Source organism: Bactrocera dorsalis, chromosome 5, assembly GCF_023373825.1.
Source record: "Bactrocera dorsalis isolate Fly_Bdor chromosome 5, ASM2337382v1, whole genome shotgun sequence".
NCBI classification, from domain to species: Eukaryota; Metazoa; Arthropoda; class Insecta; order Diptera; family Tephritidae; genus Bactrocera; species Bactrocera dorsalis.
Genome location: NC_064307.1, coordinates 11,866,685 through 11,888,893, shown reverse-complemented (window position 1 = coordinate 11,888,893; position 22,209 = coordinate 11,866,685). Strand labels below are relative to the sequence as shown.

The following is a 22,209-nucleotide window of genomic DNA, read 5'->3' as shown; positions in this document are numbered from 1 at the left end:
ATGTTATTTATTATTAATTAATTTTGCTGCGTGTTTTGATAGGGGGACTAAAAATATTGTTAACTCTAAATGGTGTTAAGTGATATAACCATTTCATATAATCGCTTATACGTGAATTAAAGCATTTATTAAAGCAAAATAATATTTTTTTCTTAAAAAAAAATTATTGTAAAAATTTCAAAATTAGTTAAAAAAAAGTAATATTATTATATAAAAATGAAAAAAAAACAAAAAAATTATATTTAAAGAAACTAGTTTATGGTTAAAACAATTTCAGATTTTTTTCAAAAATTAAAATTAAAAAAAAATAACACACTCACAGCCAAATAATAATAAAAACAGTGAATGAAACATTTTTAAATTTATTAATTTTTATTTTTTTTTAATTTTTTTCTTTTTTCTTTTATTTTGTAATTTTTATTTTTTAATTTTTTTATTTTGTTTATTTTTTTAATTAACTAATCAATTTTAATTTGTATAGAAATCTTTTAATTTGTTAAAATATAAAAAATATTAAATTTACTTAATACTTTTAGTTAAAAAATATATTTTTTCTTAAAAAAAAATTTGAAAATATTTTAAATATTAACAAAAATATGTTGAAGAAAAATTACTTGTTTAAAAAGTTTTTAACTTACGATTTTATAATAATATTTTGAATAATTCATTATTTAAAAAACGCCAATATTATGTTTTAATTTTTTTCCTGATCAATATTTGAACTGAGAATATATTATTTAATTAAACTAAAAAGTTTTTTTAATTGCATATAATATTTTTCATTTGCTAAAAGTATTACACAAAAATTTGTATTTAAAAAAATTTCAAAAAAAAATTTAAATGTTATTTTTCAAAAGAAAATTTATTGAAAAAAGAAAACTATTTTCAGACAATAAAAAAGACTTGCCGCAAAAAATATTAAATATTTTTCGAGAACAAATAAAAACATTTTCTTAAAATATCAAAAAAAAAAGATTGAAAATAGAAAATAGTTTTCAGTCAATATAAAATTTTGACTAATAAAAATATTAAGAATTTTCCTAAAACAAAAATATGTAAAACAATACTTTTCTATAATAAAAAAATAAAAAATATTTTCTTTGAAAATAAAAAAACAAAAAAAAAATCAAAAAACAGAAAAAAGAAAATAGGTTTCAGTTCCTAAAAACTATACCTCAAAAAATATTAAATATTTCCCCAAAACATGTTTTACATATTTTTCTATAATAAAAATTTTTATAATTTTTTTTTTTAATCTTACGTTTTCTAGTTTTTGTAATAATATTTTATATAGTTTTATATTCTATAAACACCCATAATAAATTTAAATATTTAATATTTTTATTTTTCATTTTTGAAAAATATTTTTTATCGATGTTATCATACTAATCGCAATGATATTAAACTACATATTATTCCAAAATAATTTTTTTTCTTAAAATTTTCCATTATTGAGCGAACAGCACTCGAAAATGATGATTTATTTAATGATTACTTATTGCCAATATAGACAATTATTCAACAACTGATTTTGACAACGGTGACTTATAAAAGAGTTTGCATACATCCAGGCGCATAACTAATTAGTGCAGCTGCTACTTTTTGCAATAAGTTTGCGTTATTAAAAATCAAAGTTTAAAAATCTTTCAAACCGTCATAAGATCAATCAATAGATGAATAGATTTGATGGCATATCCAAGCATTGTTGTAATGCTTTTATAAAAAATCTTATTTAAAAAAAAATTTGAAAAATTGTACACCCACAGAACTCACATCCTGAAACTTCCCCTACATACTTCTTTCTGAGTTTCATCTTTATGTAGTTTATCTCTTATACATATATGATTGTACATATTTCCATCCCAGCCACCTTTGTCGGCGTTTCAAAATGCTTATAAAGTTAACTCAAGCACGTTTAGCTGCGCAGCCGACTTGCAAATTTCTTAAATCAATACACTTGCAATCGCAGCCAAAGCGCACCAACCCACACACCCAGCCACATACATCATTCATTGATCGAAGCTAAAGCTTTTGCTGCGCACCGCTAGAAATGCGCTGAGCAACAGGCGCTTCGCCGAATTGAACGCTAATTGGTTTATTATTAGCCGCGGCAAACGCGCAAGCTCACAATCACGACGGCGACGCAACCAACGAGTATTGACTTTGACTTTAGGTGTTGTGCATAAAAGCAATTAGCACGCATTAGCTACACCAAACGAACGAGAAAATGAGCAAATGCACGAATTTACATATTTCATATGTGAGTGTGTTTATGTATGTGCACGTTCCAGCGTATTTACAAATGAGTTGAATGAGACGAATTAGCAAGTCAGCTTCTAAGGCAGCGGGGCGCTCATACGCCGTGTTGAACCGCGCAATTGAGGAGTGTGTGCACAGTTAGCCGAGAGTGAGCGCAAAGTGCAAGAGAGCAAAGCAATAACACCAGCAGAAACAAGAAATTGCAAACGTTGAAGCAGCTGACAGCAACAGCAATAACAGCGGCAACAACAACAGCAACAACGTCGCATTGCATTCGGTAGTAGAAATTCAGTTTTGATTATCGCTAACATGTAAGTGGTATGCCGCGTAGCATTTGCGGCGCATGGCGGCGAACTTCAAACGCGGAATTCATAACGAGCGGTCTTGAGTGGTGTCACGGTGCCTCCCCGGACAGCGCCGGCAACAACACTATGCGCGTTCACTTAATGATAATGTTGATAAAATGTCATAGAAAGAAAATGAAAAATAAAATTAGAAAAAATTCCTGCAAAATAACTCTCGATGCTAGCAGATGATTGGTTTTCAGTGGCGCCTGACTATCGCTGGTTCTAGTTTGCACTTTGCTCAGTGCTGTTGTTGTTGTTTTACATATTTATACGCCTAGTGGGGAAACCTTGACTTTGTGTGGAAATCGCTGGATGATATTGAAGCAAAATATATGAGAAAAGTTGTTGGTGGGAGGCTTAATATTTTGTTGTTGAAATCAATGATGTTATCAGCAATGAGGAAGCTTAAAAGAATGTTAAGTTAGGTGATAGGGCGAATCTTCGCATCAAATGTGTCTCAAGACCCCATTTTCACAGCTGTAAACCTCCCAGCTAAGGATTACCAGACCCTTAGATATCGCTAAAACGTTTTGTACCTACCAAGAATATATAAAGACGGCTAATATCAATCTCAAAATTTTCGACATATTCTCCAATAATATATCAACTTCAATCTTTCAGAAGCTGGACAAATTAGAAGAATATGTCTGTGTTCTCCGTTCAACAGAAAATTACAACTTATTTCTTTAACGAAAGCTTGATTTATTATACAGAGTTGAACCTAAAAGCCCTGCGAAGCTCGTTTGATATCCATTTTAACAAAAAGAACCATATTTCGACAAGTATAGTTAGCTGGAGCTGCCTGAAAGAGATCGTATGCTTTCTTAAGTATGATAACTCTCGAATCTTTCACCATGTGACATACAGTTATATACCGGTTCCTAACCTCTAAACACTTTTGATTGCTTTTACAGTACCTACAAACATTTTTAACGGTATAGGATCCTTTCAAGTGGTTTTACAGCTTTAATTTTCGAAATTTGACTCAGGTAAAATTAAATCTAAGGTTTTTTCTAATGAATACCGTTAAAAAATTTAAAAATAATTCTGCTCTTCGCAGACAGCTAAAGGTAGGTTCACAGATAAGGAACTAGCTAAGTCACAAACCTACAATGGTTTAGAAACTAACTATATGTGTCTAAATATAATTTAACTACACAAACACAAATTTTTTCAGAATGCAAGGGCTCTAAGTTATTTGAGTCGGAGAAATGGCATTATTGTTGTTTTTTGTTCAAAAAATGCCCACATTTTTTATCGAAAGTAGCTAATTCTCAGATTACTTACTGCTTAGAGCTCCGAAAGTTTCTATACTTTAAGCTTAAAGATTAATTTTCAGATTAAATCTAAAATTAACCGTCTCTCATGGAATCCTAGTTTTTTTTTTTACTTATAGTTTCCAAAAGCTTAGAGATTGATATTGGTATACTGACTTTTTTGATTCGATCTCTAATATATTATAAGAACCTTCTATTATAAATATCATAAAATAACTCTGTATCGTCGTTATTTTATAAATTTATTCATTATTTAATATGGTTTCCTAAAAAAAATAATTCAGCAATAGATACTTACTTTCTTCAAAATTTGAACTTTATTTTTCGAATATGAGTGCGGAGCGAAGAGGGAACGTTGAAGTTTGTAAAAAAACCCACCCACATGTTCCATCTTTCCATCTATAAGATCTATATACATATTTCTGTATTTTATGCGCTTTCAAAGATAGATAGATAATAAATCTAGATAGATAGCAAAATTGAGGTTTTGCACTGCCATAACCTATATAACAAATGGTCAACAAGATCCAGCATCCTGAACAATTCCAGGAACCTGCTGGGCGCGACTGAGGTGATGTGATCCCTGTCCACACAGATGCACCATAGGGTCTTGAGCCTGCTTTTGCAAATTGCTAGGCAATCCAGAATCACGAGAGATCTGTAATCTGACCATAGAACTATAAACAATTTAGAACTAGTACTATTTGTAGTGGTAAAAAGTTATTTAAAAGCTCATCAACTTAAAAGTCTAAGTAGTCTAAGCAGTGAAAGCTCGCCAACAGCATGAAGATTGATCGCTAACACTCTACGTCCCTCTCTCAAGCCAACAAAATCGACTTCAAATCGACTTAACTGGGCAGCTTTGATATCTCATTACTATTCATAAAAAATGCGCTGCTCTGGCGCCACAAAGACTAAATCTTATTTATGTAAATTGTTCGAATGTCGTCTAATCACTTAATCAGAAAGCGCTGTTAATTGAAATATGGCTGATTTGATTTGAATTTAATTAGGTATTTAAATGGTCGTAGGCTGTTTGTTTTTGTCGCCCAAACGCCGCTCATTCCACATTGAAGTCGCTTTCAATTTTTACTTTTTATTATTATTATTTTTTTTTTTGCGGTTTGTTATAAATTATGCAGGAAATTTTTTTTCTAGATTTCTCGCTTTATTTCTTGCTTTTTTCACCACATCTACCGCCGTGTCTTTTGTACTTTGTTTTATATTTATTTTGTTTTCAAATTTACGCGTTTGTTTTTTCGTTGCCTTTTGTTTTTTTTTTTTTGTTCGCTTTGCTTTTGATTACTTTGTTTTATTGGTTTTGTTTTGCTTACGAGATTAATTTGGCGCATGCGGCCTATAAACTGTCGGCTAGTCGTCTGATCGGCTATCCAACCGGCCAAAGTGGCGGCAAAGATCAAAGCCAGCATGATTCGATTGAAGATTTGAAGCGATTTCGTCGGTTATTTACGCGCCGCTAAATGAACTAGTCAAAGTGGCAGCAACAACAACGCCACAACGCCGTTGATGACGATTGACGACGCGGCGTTGTGCTGTGACGTCGACAGCCGCGAGCGCTGTGGAGTGCTGCTGGAAAGTGTGTTGGCGTTGAAAAGAAATTTGAAAATAATGTTCAGAAAAACACGAAAATAAATAACAGAGTGTTACTTTGTAAGGTTGTTCCAGCCAAGGCGGCGTTAATTTGCATTTTCTACAACAACTGCTGTCTTGCGTTTGGCCGTCGCATTATGTTTTCCCTACTGGGTTAGCTAGACAATTAATTTGCTGTCAATTATAAGTGCATTACACGCTCAAATACATATATGTACTTGTATATTTTCGTTGTTTTTGTTGTGTGTGTAGGCAGTTCAAAGGCGCTTTGATGGATCTCTCAACAATTTATCCGCAACGCTTGTATCCAAACATAATCGACTTGATTCGCTTTGGTCATTTTAAAATGTAATCAAAGCAGATAATTGAGGATTAATTACACCTTTCAAACAAAGTACGCATTTTAGTACCAATACATTGGACTTTATACTGCAACTTGACTTGAAAGCACTTTTAGGCGTTGGCGTGTTTTAGAAGCGCTTTGTTTTATTAAATTGTATGTGTTCTTTTTATAATTTTTTTAGAATAGTTTAGAGTAACAATTTCGAAAAGTTCATTGCTTTGAAGAAAAGTTTGGTCAGATAATTGATTTTAATTTAGAATCAATTTTAAAATTTATACACCACAAGTGATTGTAGTAATCTGAAATCTTACACAAGACGTCATTGGTCTACAAGTGAAGGGTTCAAAAGAAATCTTGAAATCTTTTTTACCGCATTGACTATTTTCTAGCTCTTTCTTTTCGTACTCCTATTCCAATTTTTATACCTATTTGATATTGCCTATTAGCTAAGTCACAAACCAGCAACGGTTTCGAAACTAACTATATGCATTCAAATATAAATTAACTACAGAACACTTTTTTCAGAATGCAATGGCTCAAAGAAGTCTTCCGTTGTTATTAGAGTCGGAGAACTGGTATTAAAAAAAGCCCCAAATTTTACATCGAAAGTAGTTAATTTTCAGATTAAAGTAGGGCAACTTAGAGTTCTTAATGTTTCTAAAGTTTAAGCTTAGAGATTGATATTTTTTGCTCCGATTTCTAATGTGTTATAAGAACCTTCATTTTTATTCATCATCATATTCCTTTTCCCATTCAAAATCCTATTAGTATTCCTATTCTCTATTAATATTTCTATTCTGATTGCTTTCCTTTCCTTTCCTTTCCTTTCCTTTCCTTTCCTTTCCTTTCCTTTCCTTTCCTTTCCTTTCCTTTCCTTTCCTTTCCTTTCCTTTCCTTTCCTTTCCTTTCCTTTCCTTTCCTTTCCTTTCCTTTCCTTTCCTTTCCTTTCCTATCCTTTACATTTTGTTTCCCAATCCCAAACCCACCTCTCAATTTGCTTTTTCTTAAGGTTTATCTCTTAATACCCATCCATCGTTGTGAAAGACCCGTTACCTAACGTAACAGATCTGGAAAGGTATATCTTTAGAAGAATTCTTTGATGTTATAGACGAAACTTTGTCGTTAGCTCACCTATCACTCACTGTATCATGGTTTCCGAAGCGTAGTTGTTCATTTCGAGAAGGCCAGATATAAGACTTAGTTTTACACCACTTGAACTAATGTCTAGACGTGAATACTTACACCAGACATTCAGCGTACCGTTAGTTAAGTAACAATGGGAGATATCCGGCTGCAACCAGCGGACACAATGAAATAACTAAGACTCAGTCTGGATAAGAAGCTTTCATGGAAACCGAAAACCAAAAAAGGCATCGATTGCCTTGTACTTCATCTTGCCATCATGGTGCTTGCTATCACTACGCAGAGTCCCACTGATGAGTTGTTTAGAACTCTCTCTCTCTCTCTCACTCTCTAATCTTACCAACAGCAGAAAGGGTTAATACCGCTTTTCTGACCAAGAACACCGCTTCAAAGCATCAACAATATTTATAGTACTACTAGCTACCAAGAATGAAGAAGAAGAAGCTACCAAGAAGCGCCTTTCAGTTGCACTTTTCATTAGACGATTGTGTTAGCCAAGCGCGCAACGAAGAACAGTAGCCGAACGCAAGTAATCGATAAGTGTACAATTTTACACGAATGCAAACAGCAAAGAAGCGCCGCCACGCAGCGCAGCTGCAATGAAATGTCGCCAGCACCGCTCAAAGGAAAATAATAATCACATCCGCATTCATCCGTCAGCGAAATGTCAGCATTTAACGCTTTCAACTTTTGAGCGTCACATTGTGGCATTTATTTGCCGGCGCAATTGAAATGGAAAAAGGCGCACGGCAGCATTTTTGCTCCACTTACAAATGGAAATAAAGGAAATAAAATGTGTAACGAAACTATGCTAAACTGCCGACGACGAAGTTAAGTGCAAACATGAAATGATAAATAATAATAATAAAAAAACAGTTGCAGCCGCTACTATACAACACCACCAGCTGGTCGCGGTGACAGCCCGCAGGCAGTGTAGCGGCGCGCCTGCGACGGCAGGATGCGCTGTCAGCGTGAATGAGTTGTACGAGCACTGGCTTGGCGGCTGGTGGCTGCGCCTACTTTGACGGACTGACAGTAGCTGACTGACTGACAATAATTACATCATGATTGTGCGCGAACCGTTGCGGCAACAACAGCAACGCGGCGGCGCGGACGCGACCAACACACAGCGTGTCTGGATGCAAACGAATATGTTTAAGCGCGCGTGTGTTTGTGTACGAATGTGAGTACGCGGAGCCTGGTTAACTGGTTGGTTAACCGCTCATTTCGGTGGCATTTCATATATACACACACACGCGTATGTATGTACTTAGTTACCTGGCGGCAAGGCAACTCCACTGTCATGTCGGCAAAACACTTTGAGGAATCCGGTAATTTATTGATGATCGCTATGATCAAAGGCATGCGCAGCGCGACAGAGCAAAGAGTTGCGGAAGACGAAAGGTAGCGCATAACGCAAACGGGGGTATTTCATGCCGCAGCATGATCAGTCAACCACTTGCCTTGCGCTTCTGATAACAGCGTTAAAATACAGGCAAACTACTTTTGATTCTATAGAGCGTCAATGCGCCACAACGCAACACTGACGACGATCTGTCACGTACGCTGCCACACCACAGTTGATGATGCTGCTGTTGTTCGCCGTTGTCAGCTGCTTCCGCGAATCGCGATGACAACGAAACAAAAATGGGATGCGCGTGTGAAACGCATGCCAAAGCGCTACGCGACGCGGCGCGGCGGCGTTCATAACAAAGCGGCGCGCAGCAACGCGGCAGGATTACTTGGAATTGTTTTGCGGCGGCAAACAATGACAGTTATTGGTGCGGCGCTGTTACTGCGCGCTGTGAACAGTTCATACATTTTGCCAGTAGCTGACAGTTCAGCTGACTGATTGACTGACAGATGACTGCTGGATGCTGCCGACTACCGGTCAGCTTTTCAAGCGCGCTGATGTGTCCCTGTCAATTGCGACTACGCGGCAGCAACTCAAATATGCGCAAGTATGCGTTTTTTTTCGCCTTGAGCTACAGATAGCACTTTTTGCTTGTAATTTGTAGCGCACGTCAAACACGCGCGTTGATTGATATGCCAAACAGTGTTCAGTGTTTTTTGATTCTTTTTTTTTTGAAATTTGGTCACCTGCCTGCCTTTGCTGTAAGTGGATAGGTGCGTTGAGAACACATCACAGCGCTCGCGCACAGATTTTCATTCGCTGCGCGCTCGATTCCTCACGCGATTGACGCACGTTTGCACATAACGCGCGCGCATTACATGTAGCGCAGCGTGACAGAGCACAGCTGGTTATCGATCGATGGCGGGCAGTTCGTTGACATGACACGCAGACGCGCAGTATATATGACCTCAATTGGTTACAAATTACCATGCCGACAAAGCGATCGGGTCACAATGCGCTCGCATTTGTTTTATTTCATTTTTGCGTGTGCGCGCGCGCCCAATTCTGGTTTTCGTATTATCGTTTTTTTCTTCATGCGCACGCACGCGCATACACCTGTGTGCGCCGTCGTCGTCGCCGCCGCCGCTGCTGTTATCGTTGTTGTTAATGACTCTTTTGTTGTCTGGGTCACTCAAGTTGGCTGGCACTGGCACAAAATATAAGTACTTTTGTGGCAATTTTTCGGTTTCAGTCGATTTCGATTTCAATTTCGGCTCTTTGTTGTTTCGCGCTCGCACTTTTGCTTCGGCAACGCAGCGATAATTCAGTTTAACTTGTTAAGCACTCATCGCAAATATACAATATGGAGAGCTTATTGTTGGATTTGGTTTTTGTTTTTCTTGCTGGCGGCTTTGAAGCGCTTTGCCGCAAAGATCAATTGATTTCAATGTATGACTAATTGTTCGTCAATATGCAATATTTTCATAAAATAAAATAATGTTTTTATTTGTCTTTTTTGATTATCAAATATTATGTTATATAATTTTATATAAGTGAACCCGACTTCTCACTAATTTTTCTGTGTTTTATTTGAAAAAAGTTTCAGATACATACGTACTTTTATATGCTTCAAAACATTGCCTACATTTCAGCGCGCAACAAAATCGAAAAAATACCCAAGTCTCCAACCAACTAAACAGTTTCTAGTCTATTCTCCTCACCCTTCTCGTTGCTCTCTCACATTAAAACTTACACAAACCCACCCTAATGTGTTTGCACTGGCGTAGTAACAGTCCAAACTCAATAATCTGAAAGTAAAATCTCAGCAAACGCTTTGCGTCACCACAAATACAATCACAATAGCAAAAAAAAATAAACAATACATAGAAATACACTATGCGGTTGTTTCTTTTTTGTTTTTGGTCTGAAAATTCAAGCGTCGCGGAACGCGTTGGAAAATGAAATCAAAGCGTTTGTGCCGCCACTTGAACTTGGTTTATTTTTATTACAGCAAAAATACATACTACAGTATTTGTTAGTATTGTTGTTTATTTTTCATTGTTGTGGTTGTTTGTGTTTTTTGGAGCATCGTACTTGATATGATACGTGTGATGACGTTGATAGCGGTTTTTTTGGCGACTTTGTTTTACGCAAATTGTTTTGACGGCCCACGAAATTATTTATTAAGTACTCGAGGAAATATATATGCATATGTACATACATATATATATAAAATTAACCTCTCAAATTCATGAATAAAAATCAACCTATATACTGACAAAAAATGTCCCATAAATGAAAAATGTTTAGCTAAATTTTAAAAGGCCTCTAGTATAAGCACTCAAAGTTCTTACACTCAAAAAAAAATATTTTCATTAAAAATGCCATAACTTTGGAACAGTTTGGAGTAGAATTTTTACATTGTGAATTCCTGTAAGGCATAAAATAACCTAAAACCTGTACCTCATTGGTATTTTTTTCATACAAAGTTGTTGTTGTTTAAAGTAAACATTTTTAATAATATATATGAATTTTACACTTTTCAAAGATTTTAAATGTACAAATTTATGATTAGAAAGAAATTTCCCTAGTAAAGGCTGATCCATTTCGAGGTTCCCTATTTTTTTAAAGAACAACTACAGAAACTTTGGATTTAATGGGAAATGTTTATTATCATTCCAAAGAATATTCATTGACATTTATTTTTTGAAGATTATCTCTTTCAAATGTTGGCCGCGGCTACGTCTCAGATGGTCCATCCGTTGAGTCCGATTTTCGATGACTCGTTCGAGCATTTCGACTTGTAACTGGCTATTGACACGCGTGAATTTTTGCTCCAAGGCCTAAATCGAAGCGGGATTGTCTGCATAGACTTTACATATCCCCACAGGATGCCAATCATCATCATATAATGATGTGATATCACACGATCTTGGTAGCCAATCGACTGGCTCAATAGGTGAAATTATCTGCTCCCCGAAATATTCTCTCAATAAATCCATTTATTGTTAAGATTTGTGGAAAGTGGCGCCGTCTTGTTGAAATCAAATATCGCCGAAATCACAAGCTTCAATATCAGGAACCAAATAGTCGATTATCATGGCGCGAAAACAGTCAACATTGACGGTTACGTTCTCACCGGCAACATATTTGAAGAAAAATTAGTCGATGAAGCTACCGACCCACACATCAAACCAAACCGCTGTTATTTCTGAATGAAATGGCAGCTCTTAAATCTCTTCAGGTTGTTCTTCGCCCCAAAAGCGCCAATTTTGATTGTTTACATACGCGTTAATTGAGGAATGGGCCTCATCGCTGAATAAAATTTGGCTCCAAAACGTCGGATCTTCTTGAAACTTTTCAAAAGCACGTAGAGCGAAACAATGTCGCTTGGGAAAGTCGAGCGGCTTCAGTTTTTACACAAGCTGTATTTTCTACTTTTCCATTTAAGATCTCGTTCCACACATCACTCCGAGTTGCTGCGTACGACACCGAATCGACTCTCCACGGTTTTCGTGTACAGGATCAACTACGGCTGTTTCAATTTTTTCACTGCGTGCTGAACATGGTCTATTCGGTAGAATATTATTCAATCATGAATGCTGGATCTCAAGATAGGTGATGGTGTTGCGAATAGCACGCTCAGCCTATTGTGTTGATCATAGGGTAATCTGACCTGTTTTTTTGACATTTGTTTTCATAGAAATTTTTATTCTATTATTTTTGGGCCTTTTTCGAAACCTTCCAATAGTAAAGAGGGTTTCTACATTAATTCTAAGGGTATAATGGAACATAAAATGCAAAAAAAAATTAAAAAAACTTTAAAAAGATTACCCTACTGAGCCCATAAGTTAAGCGAAGCGCGCGGAACACATTCTTTACAGAACATGTATTTTCGTAATAAAGTTAAACGATTTGTAAACGTAAAGCATTTGAATCCAATTCTACACCCGGCTTCGTCTATTGATCTTTAATGAATCTGAAGAATTGTATGCCCGCTAGATGGCGCTGGATGGCAATACATACCTAACAAAAATATGAATTGAACAACTTTAGTAGTAGAAGAGCTTAAATTGGATCTGCAGTCAAAAACATTTTAGATCTTAAAGATTCTTTAAGAACTCTTTCTTTGGGTTCCAACATAACCGAATTACATGAGAACCAATATACATTTTTCACAGTTGCTTTTCTACGCTGCGTTTCGGCAATTTCAACAAAAAAAACGTCTACTTCTTATTACTTCAAAGGAATGCACATTTTTGCCGCGCTATTTATGGACTTTAATGTGAGACTTCCTTTAACCACCAACAACTGGGTCAGGAATCACCTGCTGTCACCTATTTTACAGCTATAAAAATTGCTGTTGCCCTTACCGAATGCGGCGAAGACAGGAAACAAACAAACAAATTACACACACTCGTACACACACAAAGCAAGGCAAAACAGAGAACCAAAAAGCAGCGCAAAAAAATTCAAAAGAGTTCGCTTCAGCAGACGGCACTCCTCAGCCAACCCACTGACCCCGCGTCCATATCCCATTCTCTGTCATTCAATAAATGACAGCGAAAAATTGCTTTCCACTCGAATGGCTGCAAAAATATTGACGGTTATTCGCAATGAATTGCACCTCAATGAGTTACAGTTATTGCAGCAGTCGCTGTTATGTTGTTGTTGTTGCAGCTGCTGCTTTCAAAAAATATTCGCCAATACATCTGATTGTTGTTGTTGGTCACTGTTGGTCATATTGCTGTTGTCCGGCGCGCAGCAATAAAGCGACAACAACATTTACAATGGCAGAGCGTTATTATAATAAACAACAACAACAGCAACTACGTAGCTATTGTTTTTATTTTCATTACAATTCGTTTATTGTTTGTTGTAATTGCTTTTGTAGCTATGTTTGTATGTATGAGTATGTGTGTTTGTAGTTGTTACCGCTGCCGCTGCTGCTGCTGCTCTTCTACTTGCTATTGTTGTTGTTGTTGGCTTTGTGCGAGTATCTCTTTAAGGAGGCGGTAAACCTCTTTGATCTTATCGCAGAGCTTCTTGCTCGCATTTTTGATCAAAGCAAGTTTTTCCGCCAAAGCGGAGGAAAAAACATCGTACAAGAAACAATCATATGAAAGCAATAGCAGTGAATTACAAAAAAAAAAAACCAAAAGCAATAACAACAACATAAAAACAACAGCAACAACAGCAGCGACAACTTGCAGACAATACAAGTATTACCTAATAAAACGAAGAAGTTGAAGATGGCAGCAATGTTCCTACATACATACATATGTACGGGTATGATCAAATTTAACCCGGACTGACAAAAACTTTACAATTTATTAGAATTTTAATGCAAATCTGTATTATCACCTTCAAAATAGGCTCCCAAGTCATGCATGCCAACGATTAAACTAATTTTTCATACACATTCGTCATAAGCTTTGGCTGAAATGGTCTTCCGTGCCTTCAGCGGTCTACGATTTTTTCGGTTTCGGCTCATTTTTGCAGCGCCATTTCTCCAATTCTTGTATAGTGTCCACGTCGAATTCATAAACCCACCTCCCATCCTCGGTTCCGATACGTTTGCTGAATGTAAGGTTCTCAACTACGCTGCGAAGTATCACCTTCACGACCTCTACTCGACAATCCTTTTTGCTAAAGATTCGGACCTTTTCGTACGTGTCTAGCATTATTGACACGCCTCATACCCAAAACATTAACCAAAATGTGTTGAGTTGATCTACAAGAAATGTTGAGATCTTCTGCTTTCTCTGTTCAAGCACTGTTTTTTTAACTGACAAGGTCAAAACTCAAACTAACCTAGAAGGTGTACAAATTTAGAACAAAAAAATTATCAAAACGGTTTGGGCGCGCAGTTTTTATGGACTAGTCCGGGTCAAATTTGATCATGAAGTGTATAAAAATATAACAAAAGTATCAACAGTCTTTTTGTAATTTTTTTAAAGAGACGATATATACCTCAGAGTGTATTTGTATGTTTCCAAAGAGCTATATATAAATGCTATCGCTAACGCCGGTGTTGCGGAAGTGCCATGCGACAAGACAATATGAAAATAAACAACAATTGTAGACAAGCGCCTGGCATATTCAGATACACATAACATACATACATATGTACATATATACGCTGTTGATTGTCAGCCGGCTACGAAAGCAATTTCATTCACTACAAGCTGTTCTACGATTCGCGTTTGACTTTCAAAGGTGTGCTCTCGCGTGTAAATATGCTAGTGTTTATCATAACAACACGTGCTCACGCTATTTCTATAGCGCGCTCTTCTCTTTTTGTTTTGTTTAGTAAACACGTTCTCTAACCCTCTCACGCGCACTCTGGATTTCTCACTTTGCCTTTATGAAATTTTAATATTTTTCTTTCTCTCTCCACTTACAGCACAACGACTTCAGCTGCAACACAATTAATAAGATCAATTGCAGTCAGCGCCAACACAGTGATCATTTATGTTCCACAACGATCCACAAGTGCTTGTGCCCACAGAATAGCATTGCCTACTTAGCGGCGCACAAGGTTCAGTGCATAACATTACTGCTACAGAGCGTGTTCATCGCATTACTTTGCTTGGCGTTAATACAGCCGACATACGCGCGTTCCACAAAGGCACATCGAGCAGCGAAAACAGCATTAGTGGCAACGCCGCCGATTGCAGAATCGCTGGTTGGCAACGCGGCCGCATCCGGTACTTTTTTGAACTCCTCGAATATTATGATGGCGGCGAACGAGAGAAATTCGCTCGATTTAGGCGCCACAACTAAACTCGCCACACCAGTGGTGGAGAACCGACGCGCGCTAAAGCTCGTACAGTTCAATAATATGTCAGTCGTGTGTAATGATGGCTCGCGCGCTGGTTTCTATTTGCGCAAAAATCCCAATTCGAAGAAATGGATTGTGTTTCTGGAGGGCGGCTGGCATTGTTTTGATGCACGCTCATGTCGAGCGCGTTGGTTGCGGCTGCGCCACTTGATGACGTCCACACAGTGGCCCGAAAAACGTGACGGTGAGTATTTTAATCATATTTAAAGTGTGCCGACAATTCGTTCGCAGCGCTTGCTAAAAGCGTAGCTAATGTGTTGTTACACGTCTTCCAATTCAATGCGCGCTCTCTTCCTCTCTTTCACTAAGGAATTAAAACAATGTCTGCATTTATTTTTCAGTTGGTGGCATACTCTCACCTTTGCCGGAAGAGAACCCCTATTGGCACAGTGCAAATCATGTGCTCGTGCCCTACTGCAGCAGCGATTCGTGGTCAGGTACGCGCGACACAATCGACGAGAACGCTAAGTTTCGCTTTATGGGTGCTGTAATCTTACGCAACGTCATCGCCGAACTAATACCCCTCGGTTTGGGACGTATACCGGGTGCGGAATTGTTGCTTGTGGGTTCGTCGGCAGGCGGTCTTGGTGTTATGCTCAACTTGGATCGCATAACCAATTATCTGCAACAGGAACGTAAACTCATGGTAACGGTGCGTGGTGTAAGCGACTCGGGTTGGTTCCTCGATCGTGAACCCTACACCCCAGCTACAGTCGGCTCCAGTGAGGCGGTGCGTCAAGGTTGGAAGATGTGGCAAGGATCGCTACCGGAAGCTTGCGTTGAACAATACCAAGCAGAGCCGTGGCGTTGCTATTTCGGTTACCGACTGTATCCAACGCTAAAAGGTAAGGGTAAACTAAAATTTTCTGCTCATTTCACTTATCATTAATGCATATTTCTCCCAATACACAGCACCACTCTTCGTCTTCCAATGGCTGTTCGATGAGGCACAAATGCGCGCGGACAATGTGGGCGCACCAGTTACGCCCCAACAATGGAACTATATACATGAAATGGGCGGCGCGCTGCGTTCTTCCTTAGACAACGTCACGGGTGTATTCGCGCCCTCTTGCATCGGCCATGCTGTGCTCTCCAAACGCGATTGGATCAATATCAAAATCGATGATATTTCTTTACCATCGGCTCTCCGTTGCTGGGAGCATTCGACACGTCCACGCCGCAGACGACACAACATCGCTAAACAAAACCATTTGGAACCCACGGAACAAAAGCGCCATCGCTCCAGCAACGAGCATCAAAGAATCACACACAAGAACCGTATACCCAAACAACACAAAGCGAAGAAAGATAACAACAACTACGAGCCACAAAATGGCACACGTCCGCGCTTAAGTAAAGTCGAGCGTGAAGAAAGACGGCGACTACGTCACGAACGTCAACAGCGGCGTCAACGTAAACAACAACAACAGCAACGCAACAAGAACAAACAACGCAATCGTCACGAGCGTCGACGTAACGAAGCAGAACGCAAGCGTAACAACAATTTGCCACCCAACGACAACGCCACCGCATTATACGAACAACATCCCAACAAAAAACAACGTCAACATAACAAACCAAAAACAAATGGTGTTGAGCGTAAACACCGACCCGGTCACAAGTCACGTAAGGAACGTAAAGAACAACGTCAACAACTGAAGCTACAAAACAGCGGCAAATACGAACGACAACATGAACTGCAGCATGATGAACAAGCCATCGAGGCGACAACACAATTTGACCTACAAAAGCGGCACATGCGCCGCAATCGTGTGCCGCGCGTGCCCGAGAAATGCGCGCTACGCCTGCTCGAGCGCTGCAGTTGGCCGCAATGCAATCACTCCTGCCCGATGGTCACGAATCCGCTGACCGGCGAAGAGATGCGCTTCCTCGAGCTGCTCACCTCTTTCGGTCTGGACATCGAAGCCGTTGCCGCGGCTTTGGGCATCGACATGCAGACCCTAAGCAATATGGATCGCACCGAGCTGATCAATCTGCTAACGCAACAGGCGAGCTGATCGTCGGTGTAAATACATGTGCTTGTTTGTATGTGTGTGTGTGCGTGGGTGGCAGTGTATGTGTGCTTGTGTATTCATAACTTATTTGTAAATATTAGTTGCTTAAGTCGTAAATAGTTCAAAGTTCAAATTAATATCGTTAGTGTTGTGTGTGTGTATGTAGCGGTGTATGCAGCGGAAAATTTGAGATACAGTGTTGGCAAATAAGTTGTATGAGCTCTAAATACATTCATAAATTATATAACCATTTTCTGCTTCCAACTGTAAGTTGTGTTTTATAGTATTTTTAATTACTTAAAGACAATTATTGAACCCAGTTGTTAGGAGAAGCTAATTTATTGTTTTTGTTGTAAGCGATTTTAGTTTAATTTCAGTTATATGCATAAGTATTAAGCCAAAATGAGTAAACAGAAATATTCGCAAAAAAAAAACACAAAACAATGAGTGAGTTCGAGAGCGAGAGAGATTATGAGCGCTTATCACGTAAATAGTAAATAGAGACAAATTTTTTGTACGGAATTTTGAGCTGATTTTTGGCTTTTGAATGAAGTGAAAAAAAAATTATTTTTTTTTTTTTTAATTTTCCAGCATTGAAAACTCGATTCCTTCCTCAAAAAAAAAATATATAATATATAAAAAAATATTAAAATAAAATGGTATTTAAATTTTCATATAAAATTAATTAGCTTAATTTCTTTTTTGTAAAAATATGAACTCGATCTTTCATAAAAATTAATATATAACAAAAAAAAAATTTTGATGAAATCTAAAAATTTTAATACAAAATTAAATGTTTTCTTTTTTAATATATTAATTTTAAATTTTAAAAATTTTCTTTTCTTTTATTACATATAAATTTCAATAGTAATAAATTACAAAAAAAAAATCAATGCAAAGGAAAAAAAATTTTAAATTTATAAAAGCACATATAATAAAAAAAATTTAATTTTCTAATTATTTAATTATTTTTTTTAATCAATTAAATTCTCTTAAATTATTTTTTTAATCATATTATTTTTTTTTTTTATTTTAATTAATTAATTAATTTTGAATTACAAAATTTCAGCCTTTAATAAAAGTATAGTCATAAATTATTATTTTTTTTTCATACAAAGGAAAATTTTTTTTCAAATACTTTAAATTATATAATTTTCTTGCTATTTCTTTTACATTTTAATTTTTCAATTCTTAAAATTACACTTTTTATGAATATGTAAAATAGTAATAAATTACAAAAAAATTAATGGAAGTGAGAAAAATTGTTTAAATTTAAAAAATTAATGATATGCAATATACATATAAAAACTAAAAAAAATTAAAATTAATTATTAATTAAAATAATTTAAAAAAAATAATAATAAAATAATGAAAAAAAAATTAATTTTAATTAATTAAAAAGCTATACTAAAAAATTTTGTATTAATTAAAATTAATTTGTTTTTAATTATTTTATTAATTAATTTTTTTTTATTAATTAAAATTAATTTTTTTTAATTATTTTACTATTATTTTAAATTATTTTTTTAATTATTTTAATTATTAATTAATTTTAATTATTTATTTTTAGTTTTTTCACTTTTTCAATTACAAAGCTTCGGCCAGTTATAAAAATAGTAAACATTTTTTCCAATATTTTAAATTATAAAACTTTCTACATATGTATAAAGCTTCAAATACCGGTAAAACATGATATACACACAAAATTTAAAAACTTAAATAAAACATTTCGAATCTCTCCAAAATTTACACAAATTTTATTCCCTACTCTTGTGCTCATATAATTAAGGACTCATTACTTAAATAATGCTACTCGAACTCACTCGCTAACAACGCATTTATAATAAAAATAACTCGAAATATCACATTATACTCAAAATCTAAAAAGAAAACAAAAAAGGAAAAAAAATAATAATAACATATTATATACACGAATATAAACACAAAATGCAACAATGAGACTGTTACTTAATTAAATTATTTTTGTTAACAATTAAAATAATTAATTTTACAAAAAAAAAAACAAAAATGTAAAAAATATGCAAAAAGTAAAAAAAAATTAAAATTATAATTAATAATGATTAAAAAAATTAATTGCGAAATTAAAAAAAAATTATTAATTTTATGAAAAAATACAAAAATGTGTAAAAAATTATAATTATAATTAACAATAATTAAAAAATTAATATCGAAATTAAAAAAATGTATTAATTTTATGAGAAAAAATACAAAAATGTGTAAAAAATTAAAAATATAATTAATAATGATTAAAAAAATTTATTTCGAAATTAAAAAAAATATAAATAATAATTAAACAAATTAATTTCGAAATCAAAAGATTAGTAACCAACAATGTTATTACACAATAATTATATAGCAAATGTACTTAATTATGCAGCAGCATATGAAATCAATACTTGTTCACAACTGAAGCTCGATCATAAATCTACCTCAATAGAACTTAAAAAATAATTAATTTAAATGTTATTTAAAATTGTAATTAATTAGACTGTCACATGTCACATTTGCAATAGAAAAGTTAACAGAACGCACAGGCATTGAAGCATCGAATTTGGGTACAAGAAAGAGTATTTCTAAGCAAAGCAAAAAATATAAATTTAAAAACTAAGCCAATTAAAGATATTTACGAGTACTTTCTAAATACATATCACTTTTTAATGCATGAAATCACAGTTTTGCTTCAACCATCCATAACGTTTAGTGAAAAAATAGTTAATATATTATTTATGCTAGCTTATTTATTTTGTACCTGTAACTCTCTTTCAATTAGTATAACAATGAAGTTCATTACAACAAAAACAAACACAGAAACTTAAAATATTGCATTCCTTAATTTTGTATAGTTTTTTGCATTTATTTATTTATTTTTAAAATTAAATTTATATTTACTATAGCGCACATTGCATAAACTCGAATATATTTGTAAATATTTACATTTGTAAATTATTGTTTAATTTTATTTTAAAATAATAATTTGTAAAAAAATTTTAATTATTAGATGATTTAATACTTTTAACACAGTAATTATAAAAATTATTTTATTCTTTAAGTCAAATGTTATGCTGAATTGTTGTGTGAGCGTGAAAAATACGATTAATATTTGTTGAAATGAGTGAAAAAAAATTATATTTAAAAGAAAAATAAATGATGAATTAAAATAAAAATAATTATTTTTTTTTATTATGCATGTAATATTCACGAAAAACTCTAACCGAACTCCAGAACAATCTAACATTCTTTAGTAAGCAATATATCGATATCAGTTGAGCAGACTCTCCGCACTCTCCCCGTCACAATTTCAACACTTTTTGCAAAATATTTTTATTTTCACTTGTCTTGCAATGACTTTTCATTTCTGTGAAGCCTGCAAATAGTTAATTTCATAATTTCATTGTTTACAGTTATCACAGCGTTGTTTCTTGCAATGCAAATCATTATCAGTTGGCGTTGATTTGATAAATGAGTTTAAATGGAATTACTGACGCTTTTGTTATTGCGTCAGACTTTAAATAAATGACGAACAAAGTTTACTGCTGACATTTAATAATAATAGCAAAAGTCAGGCTCATCCTTAATTGATAAAACAGGGTGTTTGCCAAATGATTCAAAAAAAATTAGCAAACAAAAGAAAAAACAAATTATTATTCATATTGAAATCAGAACCATTTTGTGCGCAATTTTGTAGGACGACAGTATAAAGAATGAAAGAATACTATTTGGATATTGCGAACAGCTGTGAAACTTTGCGGCTGGAAAAGTGTTTTTGCTAAGGGTTATTCTTCACTATTTTCGTATTTCTAATCAAACTTTTTTTTATATTTCCAATACTTTCGTATTTTGAAGGAAGTTGATAGAACACGCTCTGCGCTGCGTTTGAGCAAATGTGTCAAAAATGGTTTGCTTGATTTAAAAGTGTTGATATTGTCATAGAAGATAAAAAAAGTTTGAAGATGAGGAACTGTAAGCATTACTCGAGGAAAATTGTTGCCAAACACAAGAAGAGCTCGTAGAGTATTTCAAAATGTTCAAAAGTTGCCGGATAAATTCATGTTAATGAGGAATACAGCCGACAACAAGTCATCAATTTTGTGCGAGTGATTGCCGAAAGAGCAATAATTTTCCAACGTGACTACCGAGCGTTCTCGTATTGCAAGACCGGTCAAACATCATTTGGAAAACAACGGCTGTGAAGTTTTGTCTAATCTGTATTAATAACCAGTTCGATCGATGTAGAACTTTTAAAATATTTTCTATATACATATGTATTCAATAAAAATGAAGAACCCGTATTGGATGTCTTTTATACCGCGCTATATAATTTTATTCTTTGTTAAAGTTATCTAGGTAAATTCAAAGTCCCTAATCCCTATCGAACTACTAGTCACCATTAGTAACTACTATTCAATAATATTTGTAAAATTGTAAAAATCCTGTGAGGTTGTCACGTTTCTGTAAATTTTTTTTTTTTTTTTTTGATATTGGGTAGTCGAAAAAGTCTTTTCGTATTTTCTCAATAGATGCTTTGATAGGAGCCCTTATAGTGAACGAGCACGATTTCTGCAGGAAAAGCGTTTCTTAAACCAGAAACTAGCAGAAGAGAGCACAAGTTGAGAGCGTAAAAAGCTAAGAGAGCGGCTAGTTTCTGCCAGTATGATTTCTACCAGCGGAAAGTTGCTACTTCTAGCAGTTGCAAAGCTATAAATGGATACCTTACAGTCTTTGAACAAACTACAGCATACCGAAAAGTGATGATTGGCGGAAATCATTAATTTCTTGTTTCCATTTGAAGAAAAATGCTGCAGAGTCGCATCGAATGCTAATCGAGGCTGATAGTGAACATGCTCTATCGGAAACAGCATGCAAAAGATGGTTTCAACAGTTCAGAGGTAATGATTTTGATGTGAGAAATGAAGAACCTGGAAGAGGATATTTTGAATCAGAAGGAAATGGCAGACATATGTTGCACAGCGAAAAATTTCAGACCATTTACTTTAT

The 22,209-nt window shown here is 35.0% G+C and overlaps 1 protein-coding gene across 1 annotated transcript in view; it reads left to right on the top strand.

Moving 5' to 3' along the window:
- Positions 1-17,883, top strand: part of LOC105224491 (palmitoleoyl-protein carboxylesterase NOTUM) — a 28,874-nt gene extending 10,991 nt beyond the window's left edge. Inside the window, exons 2-4 of the mRNA XM_019989614.3 lie at positions 14,741-15,362; positions 15,520-16,023; positions 16,091-17,883. Of these exons, the coding sequence (XP_019845173.2) occupies positions 14,741-15,362; positions 15,520-16,023; positions 16,091-17,196 (2,232 nt within the window). The 3' untranslated portion in view covers positions 17,197-17,883. The remainder of the gene's footprint in view (positions 1-14,740; positions 15,363-15,519; positions 16,024-16,090) is intronic.
- Positions 17,884-22,209: the final 4,326 nt, after the last annotated feature.